Here is a 14,169-nt window from a genome sequence, read left to right on the forward strand (position 1 = left end):
AGGTACAAGGTATAGGGGAAAATCCTTCTGTATAAACACTACTGATCAATTTGATCAGAAATGATAAGAAAAGTCTCCATTATCAGCATTTACTAGTATCTTAAGAAAATGTCCAAGGATAACAAACCAGCCTCTCTTTATGACCTCTACTGATCTTGGGGTGTATTTCCAGAAAGCTGAGAACACCACACACGATGGCACAGTTTTCACCACTTGTTTTAACCCAGGGAAGGAGAGCAGACTCAGACTCTTGATTTTACAGGCTGAAGACAGGAGGGCAAAGTACTTCCTGAGACCATGTGACAAGTCTGACCTGTGGTGGTTCCCAGGTCCACTCTGCCCAAGGCGACTTCCCCCAGACCCAAGCTGCTTGGAAAGCAGTGTTTGCGGGGAGCCCACCCCTCTGAACCCAGGACCATTTTTCTTACCTGAGTCTCGGTGGATTGTTCTAGCTCTCTTCAGTTTTCCCAGTGGTTTATACTTTGGCTCCATACTTTGGGAAGACCGGCATAAAGGCTTTAAGCTGAAATGAATCAGAATATTTGATTTTTCCTTTTGGGGAAGTTGTTAGAAGGTAGGCATCATTGATAGTGTTACAAATTTTTTTTGTTTTTATTTTTTTGTTTTTTTATTTCTTGGATCCCTGTGTTTTTAACAAAATCTTGACCATAAGGGAAATCACACAACTACTCTGGAGGATTGAAAAGCAGTTCTAAACTGATTTCGTAGTTAAAAATAACTTCGATGTAATAAGTGGTAAATATAAGCACTTAAATGCAACCTGGTAGGTGTGTATCTTATTATTACATCAGTAGACTAAGGCAAAACTGAAGATCTAATGCAAAAAAAAGATGCAAAAAGAGCAGGTCCCTATCCTGAAAACCATTAATACAGTGGCATCCTCTGGCATTCAGGATACAGTATAACTAGCTGCTTCCCGTAGGGTTTTACTTATTTCTCACAGGAATCTCCGCAAATTTATCTTGTCATTCTAGGTCCTTAGGCTGAAAGCTAAGGCAAAGTGGAGATAAGATACAAAAAGGCAGAAAAATAAGATTTGAAGATGTCCTGCCCCTTTTGAAGGCCTCACTGCCAACTGCTGCCTCCTGGCAGATTCTGGGAAGCCTTTAGGATGATCTACAACATACCATTTGAACAGGGCCATGAAGTGCCCAACCTGAAACTTATTTACAGCCACCCCCATTTTACATCCTTGCCCCTGTTTCCACAGCTGTTCTCTGGATCCATCCCCTTCAACCTTTCCAGGAGTTCTCATCCATTACTGTGTCTCTTTACAGTAATTTCAGCTATTCTTCTGGGTTAACTTTTCAAAGTAAGGTCGTCTTCCCCCACCTACCTACAACAGAATTGTCTGCTAGAAATGGAGGATTGGGGCTGGGCACGGTGGCTCACGCCTGGAGTCCCGGCACTTTGGGAGGCCGAGGTGAGTGGATCATTTGAGGTCAGGAATTCAAGACCAGTCTGGCCAACATGGTGAGACCCTATCTCTACTACAAATACAAAAATTAGCCAGGCCTGGTGGTGGGCGCCTATAATCCCAGCTACTCACAAGGCTGAGGCAGGAGAATCGCTTGAACCCAGGAGGCGGAGTTTGCAGTGAGCCGAGGTTGCACCACTGCACTCCAACCTGGGTGACAGAGCCAGAATCTGTCTCAAAAAAAAAAAAAAGGCAGGGTGAGGAATATGCATTTTAACAAGCACCTCGGCCGGGCGCGGTGGCTCACACGTGTAATCCCAGCACTTTGGGAGGCCAGGGCAGGCGGATCACGAGGTCAGGAGATTGAGACCATCCTGGCTAACACAGTGAAACCCTGTCTACTAAAAATACACAAAATTAGGCTGGCGTGGTGACGGGCACCTGTAGTCCCAGCTACTCGGGAGGCTGAGGCAGGAGAATGGCGTGAACCCAGGAGGCGGAGCTTGCAGTGAGCTGAGATCGCGCCACTGTACTCCAGCCTGAGCGACAGAGCCAAGACTCCGTCTCAAAAAAAAAAAAAACAAAAAACAACAAAAACAAGCACCTTAAGTGATTCCTGAACACGTCCAAGTACATATGTATTCAAGTTTAGTTCTACAGACATATTGAAGTCTCAGCTGTTTTAAGATCAAGCCTTCTGATTGTTGCCTCCTGTTGCCATCTTGTCTCTAACTTTCCCTTCACTGTCAAACTTTTTATACAGTCTGTCCTCAGTATTATCCATTTCCTCACTTTTTACCCATTTCTCAACTAAAATCTGGCTTGTAACTCACAAGTCCACTGAAATTGCTCTCACTGAGCACACACAAATGACCTAATTACCAAGGAAACAGGACACCTGGTAGTCACCATATTATTTAACTTCTCAAGACACTCCATGGGCACCCTCTGCTTACCCTTCCCTTTGCTCTCATCCTGCTGTCTGGGCCACTCTCTCCATCTCAGCCCAGCTCCTCCTCCTCCACTTCTCCCTTAAATGTGCTGCCCAGGGTTCTGGCCTCAGCTCTGTGATCCCTCCTCCCACTCCTGGTGACTTCTGTCCTCATGGTTTCAGTTCCCACCTGCACTGCCAACTCCAAATCTGTGTCTCCAACCCAGACCTCTCTCCAGAGATTGTCCATCCTCCTCTCCATCGACATCTGCAAGCCTGGTCCTGTTATGTCCTCATCGGGGTCTGCGAGGCAGATTCCCTGACAAGGGGCCTCGTTCCTTCTGCACCCATCGAGCTTGTGTGCTGCCTTTGCACCTGGCCTCTCCATGAGACTGGAGCTCTGCTAGGACAGGGGGTGTCTTAGGCAACCTGGAACCCAAGCTCCATTCCCACCATATGGCTGGCACTAAAGAAATCATTTCATGGGCCGGGTGCAATGGCTCATGCCTGTAATCCCAACACTTTGGGAGGCTGAGACAGGTAGATCACTTGAGCTCGGGAGTTCAAGACCAGCCTGGTCAACATGGCAAAACCCCGTCTCTACTAAAAATACAAAAATTAGCCAGGTGTGGTGGTGTGCACCTGTAGTCCCAGCTACTCGGGAGGCTGAGGCAGGAGAATCGCTTGAACCCAGGAGGTGGAGGTTGCAGTGAGCCGAGGTCACGCCACTGCACTCCAGCCTTGGTGACAGCGTGAGACCCTGTCTCAAAAAAAAAAAATTAAATAAATAAATCATTAATGAATGCATAAATGAAACCCAAAGAAGAGGTAAGAAAATGGTAATACTGTAGTAAAAGACATCCGTGAATACTATTGCACCTCTCCTTTGGCTTCAGTTATCCATTCAGTAGACACTTGACGACCTACCTGGCATGGTGCTAGGTGCTTTTCTTATACTATCTCCCTATATTATCTCTTTCTTTTTTGAGAAGCCCAACAAGTAGGCAATCAATATTCCCATTTTGCTGATTCAGAATGACTAGCTCGGAGAAGTGATCTGGCCAAGCTGACACTGCACTGTTAATTAATGGTGGAGCTGGGTTGCAACCCAGGAGAAGCCGACAACACTACCTATACCTTCTGCCACATTGTTGAACTAAAGGAAACACCATAGGAAGAAATGGAAATGAGTATCAGTTCAGAAATGTCACAACAGAAACAGATTCTAGATTTGTAAACATTCAGACAAACTCTCCTTTGTGTCCTAGCCAAGAGCCACAAAGGGAGACAGACACCAAGTCCCACAACCAATGACTACTCACATTTCGACAACTTTATCCATAGTTGTGCCAACTGGAATGACATTTGGATATGCGTTCACAGGACAGACGTAGCTCAAGAAATCTTTAATCTAGAAAAAGGAAAATCACATGGATCAACGACCTCTACAATAAAACAGGTTGTTAGGGGAGATAAAGGGAAGCTGGGGAAGGAGAAGCAGAACTCTCTTATGGTTGTGGTTCTCAATGCTGGCTGCACGTGGGGATCACCAGGGACCTCTTGGGGAAAAAAATATCCAATACCCAGGCCTCACTCCCAAACATCTCCTGAACACTGAGTACTAGTGGGCCTAGAAATCAGTACATTTAAATGTTCCCCAGGTCATTTTGATCCACAGTAAGAGCTGAGAATCACTAATGGGACTCAAAGATTTTTTTTTTTTTTTAATATATTGCTTTCCTTGTCCAAGAAGGTCAGTTGCTTATGTTTAACAAATCCCCTTTCAAATGAGAATTTATCTGGGCATTAAGTATAATATACACACACAAAAAAAACAAGGTCTTAGAATTGCATTTCTTAGCTGGGCACAGCGGTACATGTCTGTGGTACCAGCTACTCAAGGCTGAGGCAGGAGGATTGCTTAAGCCTGGGGATTTGAGGCCAGCCTGGGCAACACAGAGAGACCCCACCTCTAAAAACGAACAACAAAAGAATTGCACTTATTTACTTCTACAAATAATCATTAACGATGCCAAGAGTATTACACCTTTGAGGTTACTTGATTTGTTCAAATGGTTCATTCTCATTGGGCAGAACACCATGCACTGGTCACTGATTCCAGGGAAGGAACCAAACACTGCCTATTGTATCTTGGTGTCAGAGTCACCAAGGAAAACACAATGCAGTCAAGCACTGGATGGAGCAATGCTTCACTTACTGAGAACAGACCAAGCAAGATCAAGTCCAACAATGTCCACTGGTCCCCAGTGACCAGCATGTCTCTCCCTGCAGCCAACACAGGGCTACCTGCCTACATGTAACCCTCTCCTGCCACACAGGAAGGAACCCCCATCATGCTGTCTGAAATAAGGACAGCTGGGGTGTGCCTAAAGGCCATTGACACACAGGCTTAAGTAGAACAAAGGGACACACATCAAGTACAAAGCAGAGAAAGATGTTTCCACACAAGGCACTGAGCTGCCACAGGCTGTGTGCTCACGCTGTCAGGAGCGCTCCTCTCTCCCTCTCCCCCTTTCTCAATAAGGAAGTGATCCATTCTTATGTGGCCAGTGAGGGTTGAAAGACTGTGCACATAGACTGCCTGTCCCAATGATTAATTCTAAACAAACAATTACATGCAAAAACTTCATGAATACCTTGATTTTTTGCAAAGTTCAGAATGCTAAACAGAGGAACTCTGTCACTATTCCTCAAAACATCTCTACAACCTAGAGGAACTTCAGCTTTGTCTCTTATTAGACCTTGGTGAGCTTGTGATCTCGGTCAAGTTACCTAATGGTTCTAATTTTAGATTCTTCATTTAAAAGTATAAATGAGATTATGCATGTAAAGTGCTTAGCTTGGTACCTGGTGAAAAAAATAAAATCATCCATTACTAAGTTGATAATGACAACACAAAGACTTTTATGCCCTTCTACAAATGGACAGACTAGAACCCAATGTAATTATTAGTATACCACCAAATTGAAAGAGGCAGGAACCCAAGAACTGCCAATAACTCCACATAAAAATAAAAGGGCTACTTTAAGACAGGGGAAAGGCAGGAAGATCTGTTCTTTAGATATTTTTCACAAACAGTATCTTTTGTACCTTCACAGTAGGCATGCAAATAGAAAGCATTACCTGCCCGCCCAACACCTATTTGATTTGCACGAAGTTGAGGCTGGTAGAAATCAGAGACTTTTGAAGGGAATAAAGGATTTAAAAAAAAAAAAATTAAAGTCAAGCCTTTACCAGAAATGGTTCACTACTAATTCTCAGAGATGAAGTGGCCCCAAGGAGATAAGAGACACCCAATAAAGGAGCACCCCCTCTCACTTATACAAGTTGACTCCCTTTTATCAAATGCCTGCCTTAAAATAAGGCATCAATACAGCCAATTCTCTTTCTTTGCAGTAGTTATATTCTATAAAGTCACCATAAATGCTGAATTAGCAAATACTGAACCACTGCTGCTAGGGGTTCCTGCCATCCTTTGGTGACATCGTTTTCATCAGCCAGTTAATATATAAGCTTGTTTTATGTGTGTTTCTGTTGAAAGACACCTCATTTAATAGATACTTTGATTCATTAACACTGAACTCATGGCCAATAGCCCTATAACTCATTCCTATCTAACATACATATTTTCTCTAGAAGCCATGTTACAGTCTTCCCGTGCTTAGGAACACTGGATAGGACTTCAGTACTATGATTGGTCACCACTTTAAATAAGATCACCAACAAAAAGCACCAAAACATGAAAAACATGGCACTGAATAGATGGCAAAAAGGACACTTTTGATATGGTTTGGCCGTGTACCTATCCAAATCTCATCTCGAACTGTAGTTTCCATCCCCATGTGTTGTGGGACGGACCAGTGGGAGGCAATTGAATCATGGGGGCGGCTACCTCCATACTGTTCTAATCATAGTTCTCATGAGATCGGATGGTTTTATAAGGGGCTTTCCCCCACCTTCACTCTGCACTTCTTGCTGCCACCAAGTGAAGAAGGATGTGTTTACTATGATTGTAAATTTCCTGAGGCCTCCCCGGCCCTGCAGAACTGTGAGTCAATTAAACCTCTTTCCTTTATAAATTACCCAGTCTCGGGCATGTCCTTAGAGCAGCAGGAGAACAGACTGATACACTTGTTGACAGAGTAAGAGCTGAAAGAAGGCAGAGCGTTTCCTTGTTCTACCTGAGCTGAGAATGTGCACATCAGGTGACTCAAATTTTTCACCACTCTCCACAAGTCCACGAATGATCACAAAAGCACTGTAAATATTGATACTGCAGTTACAGGTCAGTTTCAGTGAGTAGGCCAACACATAAAAATAGAACCCATGAGGCCAGGCACAGTGGCTTACACATGTAACCCAGCACTTTGCGAGGCCAAGGCAGGCAGGTTACCTGACATCAGGAGTTCAAAACCAGCCTGGTCAACATGATAAAACCCTGTCTCTGCTAAAAATACGAAAATTTTAGCTGGGCATAGTGGTGGGCACCTGTAGTCCCAGCTACTCAGGAGGCTGAGGCAGGAGAATCACCTGAACCCAGGAGGCAGAGGTTGCAGTGAGCCAAGAACACACCACTGCACCCCAACCTGGGCAACAGAGTAAAACACTGTCTCAACCAAAAAAGAAAAAAAAGATCCGTGAATAATGAGGATCAAATGCATTTAGGAAAAAAAAAAACTAAAAGGAAATGAAACTTAGGTAGAAACAGAGATGCTTCTGAGAGTCAGGGGACTACTGTCAACTACCACGGCTGCAGAACACTGAGCAATAAGGGTTATGAGTACATGGGATCCTCTTACCTCACTGTAGGAGGAGTGAAAAGAAAAACAAGCTCTGTATGAACTCTCTCCAGTCCTAAAGGGAAATGAAAACACAAAATAAAAAGATCACTGAGCAAAACTAGAACTAAGTGAAGCTGGCCCTTCTCATTTAGGCTGTTCTAGCATGAAACTACCCTAACGGGCTTGCTTCAGCAGCACGTGTCCTGAAATCACCCTAAATCAGGAATTTCTTCTTGGGATAGCAGGGAACTTTTTCCAGAAGTGGAAACCTGTTGTAGACTGCGTGTGGTGGCTCACGCCTATAATCCCAGCACTTTGGGAGGCCGAGGCACGCAGATTGCCTGAGCTCAGGAGTTCGAGACCAGCCTAGCCAACATGGTGAAACTCTTTTTTTTTTTTTTTTTTTTGAGACGGAGTCTCGCTCTGTCACCCAGGCTGGAGTGCAGTGGCGCGATCTCGGCTCACTGCAAGCTCCGCCTCCCGGGTTCACGCCATTCTCCTGCCTCAGCCTCCTGAGTAGCTGGGACTACAGGCGCCCACAACCGCGCCCGGCTAATTTTTTTGTATTTTTAGTAGAGACGGGGTTTCACCGTGGTCTCGATCTCCTGACCTTGTGATCCGCCCGCCTCGGCCTCCCAAAGTGCTGGGATTACAGGCGTGAGCCACCGCGCCCGGCCGAAACTCTTGTCTCTACCGAAAATACAAAAAGTTAGCTGGGCATGCTGGTAGCACATGACTGTAATCCCAGCTACTAGTGAGGTTGAGGCAGGAGAATCACTTGAACAGGGAGGCAGCGGCTGCAGTGAGCTGAGATCACACCACTTCACTCCAGCCTGGATGACAGAGTGAGATTCTGTCTCCAAAAAAAAAGAGAGAGAGAAGGGAGGGAGGGAGGAAGGAACCTGTTGCAGATATTCTGAACAGCCAAAGTTAAAGAAATGTTGCTAAAATATTAAGATCATTACAGTTACTCCTCTACTCCACCAAGGGTTCTGTTCTCTATGACATCCGTTTCTTCCTCTTAGCCAAGCACTCAGATGGGAGGGAAGGAGGGAGGGAGGGGAGGGAAGAGAGAAAGGGAGGGAGGGGAGAAAGGGAGGAAGGGGAGAAAGGGAGGGAGGGGAGGAGGGGGAGGAGGGAGGAGGGGAAGGAGGGAGAAGGACCTGTTGCAGATATTCTAAACAACCAAAGTTAAGGAAATGTTGCTAAAATATTGTGATCATTATGGTCACTACTCCACCAAGGGTTCTGTTCTGTATGACATCAGTTTCTTACTCTCAGCCAAGCACTCAGATGCCTTCAGTCTCCAACCATCTCACCAACCTACCCAGAGGGAACCTCAGGATACACTAGCTGATGGGTGTGTAACTGGTTTGGAAGCAGCATCCCCTCTGTTTAAATAAAGTTTAAATTTAAGAAATTAATTATAATATGTAATTATATTCTTGGGCTTAGGCTAGACTGCACTTAAATTAAATCAGACAATTTACTCAAAGTGTCTCTCAGAAGACCTATGACATTGCTTTCTTACCTCACAATTACATTTGTTTTTCTGCTTCTTTCTCCAAACCACATGGTGGATGGCTTAATACTGATTATGTGGAGTGGAATTCTGTTTCTGGAAGTAATTCCACAGGGTAATTTGCTCCACTCAAAATATTCCTCTGCCTAAAAAAGATAAAAAGCATTGAAAAACAGTTCTGCATTTTCTACAAATCTGTTGTAGGCAGTCTCAAAAACAAAAGTAGAAAAGTTTCCAGACATTACAAAAAAAAAAAAAGTAGACATGAAGAAACAATCAGATAATTCCAAATGGGGGAATATTCTGCAAAACAACTGGGCTGGACTCTTCAAAACCACCAATGTGAAGACAAAGAAGCAAAAGGCTGGACAAACCATCTATATCAAAGGACACCCTTTAGGCCTGACTGAACACAATGCATGACCCTCAGATAAATCCTGGATGCCCGTGTTCTCCTATTTCCACAAGCTATAAAGGACACTATGGGAAGAACTGGGACATCTAAACATGGACTGTGTAATAGCTAATAGTACCGTATCAACACGAAATGTCCTGAGGAAGGGAACTGTATTGTGGTTATACAGGAGAATGTTCTTCTTCTCAAGAGCCACAGGCTGAAGGATTCGAGGTGACGTACCATGGAGTCTGTAACTTTACTCTCAAGTGGTTTGGAGTGGGGAGCTGGTTATACATATAGAGACAGAGGAAGAGAGGTGCAAAGTGTTGACAACCCAGTAAATCCAAACTAAGGATGTATGGTGTTCCTTGTATCAGTCTTTTTGTTTTTTTTTAAGACAGAGTCTCGCTTTGTCCCTCAGGCTGGAGGGTGATGGTGCCATCTCAGCTCACTAAAACCTCTGCCTCCTGGGTTTAAGCAATTCTCATGGCTCATCCTCCCAAGTAGCTGAAATTATAGGCACACACCACCATACCCAGCTAAATTTTCTATTTTTAGTTACAGGGTTTCACCATGTTGGCTGGGCTGGTCTCGAACTCCTGACCTCAAGAGATCTGACCGCCTTGGCCTCCTAAACTGCTGGAATTACAGGCGAGAGACACTGGGCCCAGACCCTTGTACCAGGCTTACAACTTTACTGTTTAAAAAGTTTTCAGGGCTGGGTGCAGTGGCTCATGCCTATAATCCCAGCACTTTGGGAGGCTGAGGCAGGTAGATCACTTGAGGTCAGGAGTTTGAGAACAGCCTGACCAACATGGTGAAACCCCATCTCTACTAAAAATACAAAATTAACCAGGCATGGTGGCACATGCCTGTAATCCCAGCTACTTGGGAGGCTGAGGCAGGAGAATCACTTGAACCCGGGAGGTGGAGGTTGCAGTGAGCCCACATTGCATCACTGCACTCCGTTGCACTCTGTTGCGCCTGGCAACAGAGTGAAACTCCATCTCAAAAAAAAAAAAAAAAAAAAAAAATTGTAATAATAAAAAGATTCCAGCCTGGGCAATATAGTGGGATTCTGTCTCTACAAAAAAATTTAAAAATTAGCCAGGTGGGTGGTACACGCCCGCAGTCCCAGCTATTCAGGAGGCTGAGGCAGGAAGACCACTTGAGCCTGGGGGATCGAGGCTACAGTGAGCCATGATTGCACAACTGCACTTCAGCCTGGGTGACAGAGTAACTCTGTCTAAAATAAATTCATTAATTCAAATTAAAAAGTTTTCAAAATAAATTTGGAGGGAAAAAACTAACAAATTCATGTGTTTTCAAAAGGTTGAAAAATAATGGGACAACTTTTCCAAAGGCATTATTTTTAAATCCAGAACCTTCCAAACCATTAACATTCCATCTCACTCAAATTTCTTTGGGGTGCCTTTGGTACTGTTTCTTAGGAAGCTGCACATGAGAGTTAAGACTGGACTCTACGAGCTCTGGACTTACCTGTTAGTATTCTTAAAGGGTGTGTGACCTAAAACAATCTTTTAAGCAGATAGAAATAGCATCTTAAAGAAAGTAGCCCTGACAGCAAAGGAATTACTAATTAAGCTACTTTCTGGGATATGAGAAAATTCACAGCAAAACGAAATTTGCCAATTAAAAGATTTATGGGGCAATGGGCCCAATACTATGAGTCCAACAGTAAAAGGGACAAAAAAGTTTATGTTTTATTTATTTACTTGAGATGGGGTTTCACTCTGTCACCTAGGCTGGGGTGCAGTGGCACAATCTTGGCTCACTGCAACCTCCACCTCCCAGACTCAAGCAATTCTCCCACCTCAGCTTCCTAAGTATCTGGATACAGGCGTGCACCACCAACCCAGCTTTTCTTTTTTCTTTTTTTTTTTTTTTTTTTGGTATTTTTTGTAGAGACGGGGTTTCACCACATTGCTCAGGCTGGTCTCGAACTCCTAGACTCAAGTGATCTGCCTGCGTTGGCCTCCCAAAGTGCTGGGATTACAGGTGTGAGCCACTATGCTCTGCCTAAGTTTATGGGTTTTTTTTTTTTTTTTTGGTTGGTTGTTAGTTTTTTTGAGGCAGAGTCTTGCTCGGTCACCCAGGCTGGAGGGCAGTGGTGCCATCTTGGCTCACTGCAACCTCCAACTCCCAGGTTCAAGTGATTCTCATGTCTCAGCCTCCCTAGTAGCTAGGGCTACAGGCACGTGCCACCATGCCCAGCTAATTTTTGTATTTTTAGTAGAGATGGGGTTTTGCCACGCTGGCCAGGCTGGTTTCAAACTCCTGACCTCAAGTGATCCACTCGTCTCAGCCTCTCAAAAAGTGCTAGGATTACAGGCATGAGCTGAGCCACTGCACCCGGCCGGTTTGTTTTATGTATGCATTTTTATCCATCTAAGAATCCATGGGACGTGTGTGTATATGTGAACATTTATGTGTATTTATATGAGCATACGCACACAAAATGAAGAAATAAATCACTGAATGCAACACAGAATATGCAGCTTATCAATCAGCAAAAATAATTTACACTGCAGCTTTCACAGTGGCCTAAAGGAAAACATTCCAGGCTGTGGATCAGAATTCTCTCGTTTGAAATTATGCTTTATCATAAGGGCTAAGCAACTTTAGGCTTTTGGCTGATGGAGCCATTAGTACTACCACCATAGTGATCCAAATGAATAAATGCAATGTTTACTTAAATTACACAGGATTTAATGCTAAGGTATTTTAAAATTTAGAGAAAAATAATGATCACTCAAACCACTACATTCAAAGATCACTAATTAGCCTCAATAATTGTAATTGAAACAACATTTTTTAAAGCAAATTCAAAATGAAAGTCTTGTACTCAGCGTTTGACAAGAGAAGGATGTTTTGTGTTGGCATTAGAAAACAAATGAGGCCAGGCGTGGTGGCTCATGCCTGTAATCCCGCACTTTGGGAGGCTAAGGTGGGTAGTCACGAGGTTAGGAGTTTGAGAACAGCCTGGCCAACATGGTGAAACTCCGTCTCTACTAAAAGTACAAAAATTAGCTGGGTGTGGTGGCGGGAGCCTCTAATCTCAGCTACTCGGGACTCGGGAGGCTGAGGCAAGAGAATTGCTTGAATCTGGGAGGCGGAGGTTGCAGTGAGCCAAGATGGCGCCACTGCACTCCACCCTGGGTGACAGAGTGAGACTCTTATCTCAAAAAAAAAAAAGAAAAAACAAAAAAGACAACAAATGACATGTGACTTGCAAAGACACTGGAAACATCCATTTGAAATAGGACCATCAAGACATGAAACTATTTTAAAGTGTGAAAAAAGTTATGTCTAGATATTTATCTGAAACAAGTAGAAGAAAAAATTTATAAACATGCTCATGTCATGAGTCTCAAAAATAAGCAGCACAGGATGGGCACAGTGGCTCACGCCTGTAATCCCCACACTCTAGAAGGCCAAGGAGAGCAGATCACTTGAGATCAGGAGTTCAAGACCAGCCCGGCCAACATGGCAAAACCCCGTCTCTACTAAAAATACAAAAATTAGCCAAGCTTACTGGTGCATGCCTGTAATCCCAGCTACATAGGAGGCTGAGGCAGGAGAATCACTTAAACCTAGGAGGCGGAGGCTGCAGTGAGCCAAGAGTGAGCCACTGCACTCCAGTCTGGGCAACAGAGTGAGAATGTCTCAAAATATATAAATACATACATAAATAGCACAAATGTTTAAGTTATAAGCTATAACATATTACTGATTTCATTACAAATAAATTTGAATTATCAAATGTGTATGAATAGATTTCATTAGAAAACTATAAAGATCCCAGCACTTTGGGAGGCCGAGGCGGGCGGATCACGAGGTCAGGAGATCGAGACCATCCTGACTAACACGGTGAAACCCTGTCTCTACTAAAAATAACAAAAAATTAGCTGGGCATGGTGGCGGGCACCTGTAGTCCCAGCTACCCAGGAAGCTGAGGCAGGAGGATGGTGTGAACTCGGGAGGCAGAGCGTGCAGTGAACCGAGATCACACCACTGCACTCCAGCCTGGGCGACAGGGGGAGACTCCGTCTCAAAAAAAAAAAAAAAAAAAAAAAAAAAAAGAAAACTATAAAGATCTGTGGCTATTTACTAATGATGACAAGGTCATGGAATATGGTAATGTACAGTTACATGACCTTGAGCTAACAACTTAGGATTGCAGCCTCAGGTTTTACATTTGTAAAGCGAAGAGCCTATAAATGGAGGTCCTGACCTTTCTTCTTTCTCACAGATTACGCAAACAATACGAGAGGAACCACTTACACACGTACCTTGGGATGCCGGCATGCATGGATCTGAGTGTTGCGGTCCGTTGTGAGGTGATGAAGGATGTCAGGCATGTTCCTAAACATGTCTAGCTTATTCACATGAACCTAAGGCAAATAATATGTACATGCAAATTATTTGAAATGTATTTCCTATAAATTGTTCAAGGTTAATCATTCAGGGCAAAACACCCAGTTAGTGAATTAACCCTCTCTTCTTTCTTGAAAAGCCGTTTTTGGCTATTTCAGTACGCTCTGGTATTCTGCCAGAATGTCAACAGGCACAAGGCCAACTGGCCAGGATCACTGCCATCACTGATGGCAATGAAAAATTATGGAGACTCTGCTCAGGGATGTCATTTAATGATGTTAATACTGTTCTTCAGTCCTTCAAGAGAAATTCAATTAATACTCCTTGTACACCTACTGTGTGTCGAGCTTTATTCTAAATACTGGGAATAAAGCAGTAATCCACACAGACAAAAACAATCAAGAATCATCTACCCTTGGCCAGGCGCCATGGCTCATGCCTGTATTCCCAGCACTTTGGGAGGTGGAGGTCGGTGGATCACTTGAGGTCAGTTGTTCAAGACCAGCCTGGCCAACATGGTGAAGCCCCATCTCTATTAAAAATACAAAAATTAGCCAGGTGTGGTGGCACAGGCCTGTAATCCAAGCTACTCGGGAGGCTGAGGCAAGAGAATCACTTGAAGGAGGTGGAGGTAGCAGTGAACTGAGACCATGCCACTGCACTCCAGCCTGGGCAACAGAG

At 44.0% G+C, this 14,169-nt stretch overlaps 1 protein-coding gene across 10 annotated transcripts in view; it reads right to left on the reverse strand.

The window, feature by feature from the left end:
• DCLRE1C (DNA cross-link repair 1C) overlaps positions 1-14,169 on the reverse strand; it is a 60,502-nt gene that overhangs the window by 25,576 nt on the left and 20,757 nt on the right. For all 10 annotated transcript variants that reach the window (XR_013397678.1, XR_013397677.1, XM_077944994.1 and 7 more), the window contains 5 exon segments: positions 13,404-13,505; positions 8,703-8,839; positions 7,190-7,244; positions 3,692-3,780; positions 429-523 (listed from right to left, as the gene is read on the reverse strand). Coding sequence is in view for 8 of the 10 variants with exons in the window: in XM_077944994.1 (XP_077801120.1) it covers positions 429-523; positions 3,692-3,780; positions 7,190-7,244; positions 8,703-8,839; positions 13,404-13,505 (478 nt within the window). In the remaining 2 variants the exon portion in view is untranslated.

This window comes from Macaca mulatta, chromosome 9 (assembly GCF_049350105.2).
Source record: "Macaca mulatta isolate MMU2019108-1 chromosome 9, T2T-MMU8v2.0, whole genome shotgun sequence".
Taxonomy (NCBI): Eukaryota; Metazoa; Chordata; class Mammalia; order Primates; family Cercopithecidae; genus Macaca; species Macaca mulatta.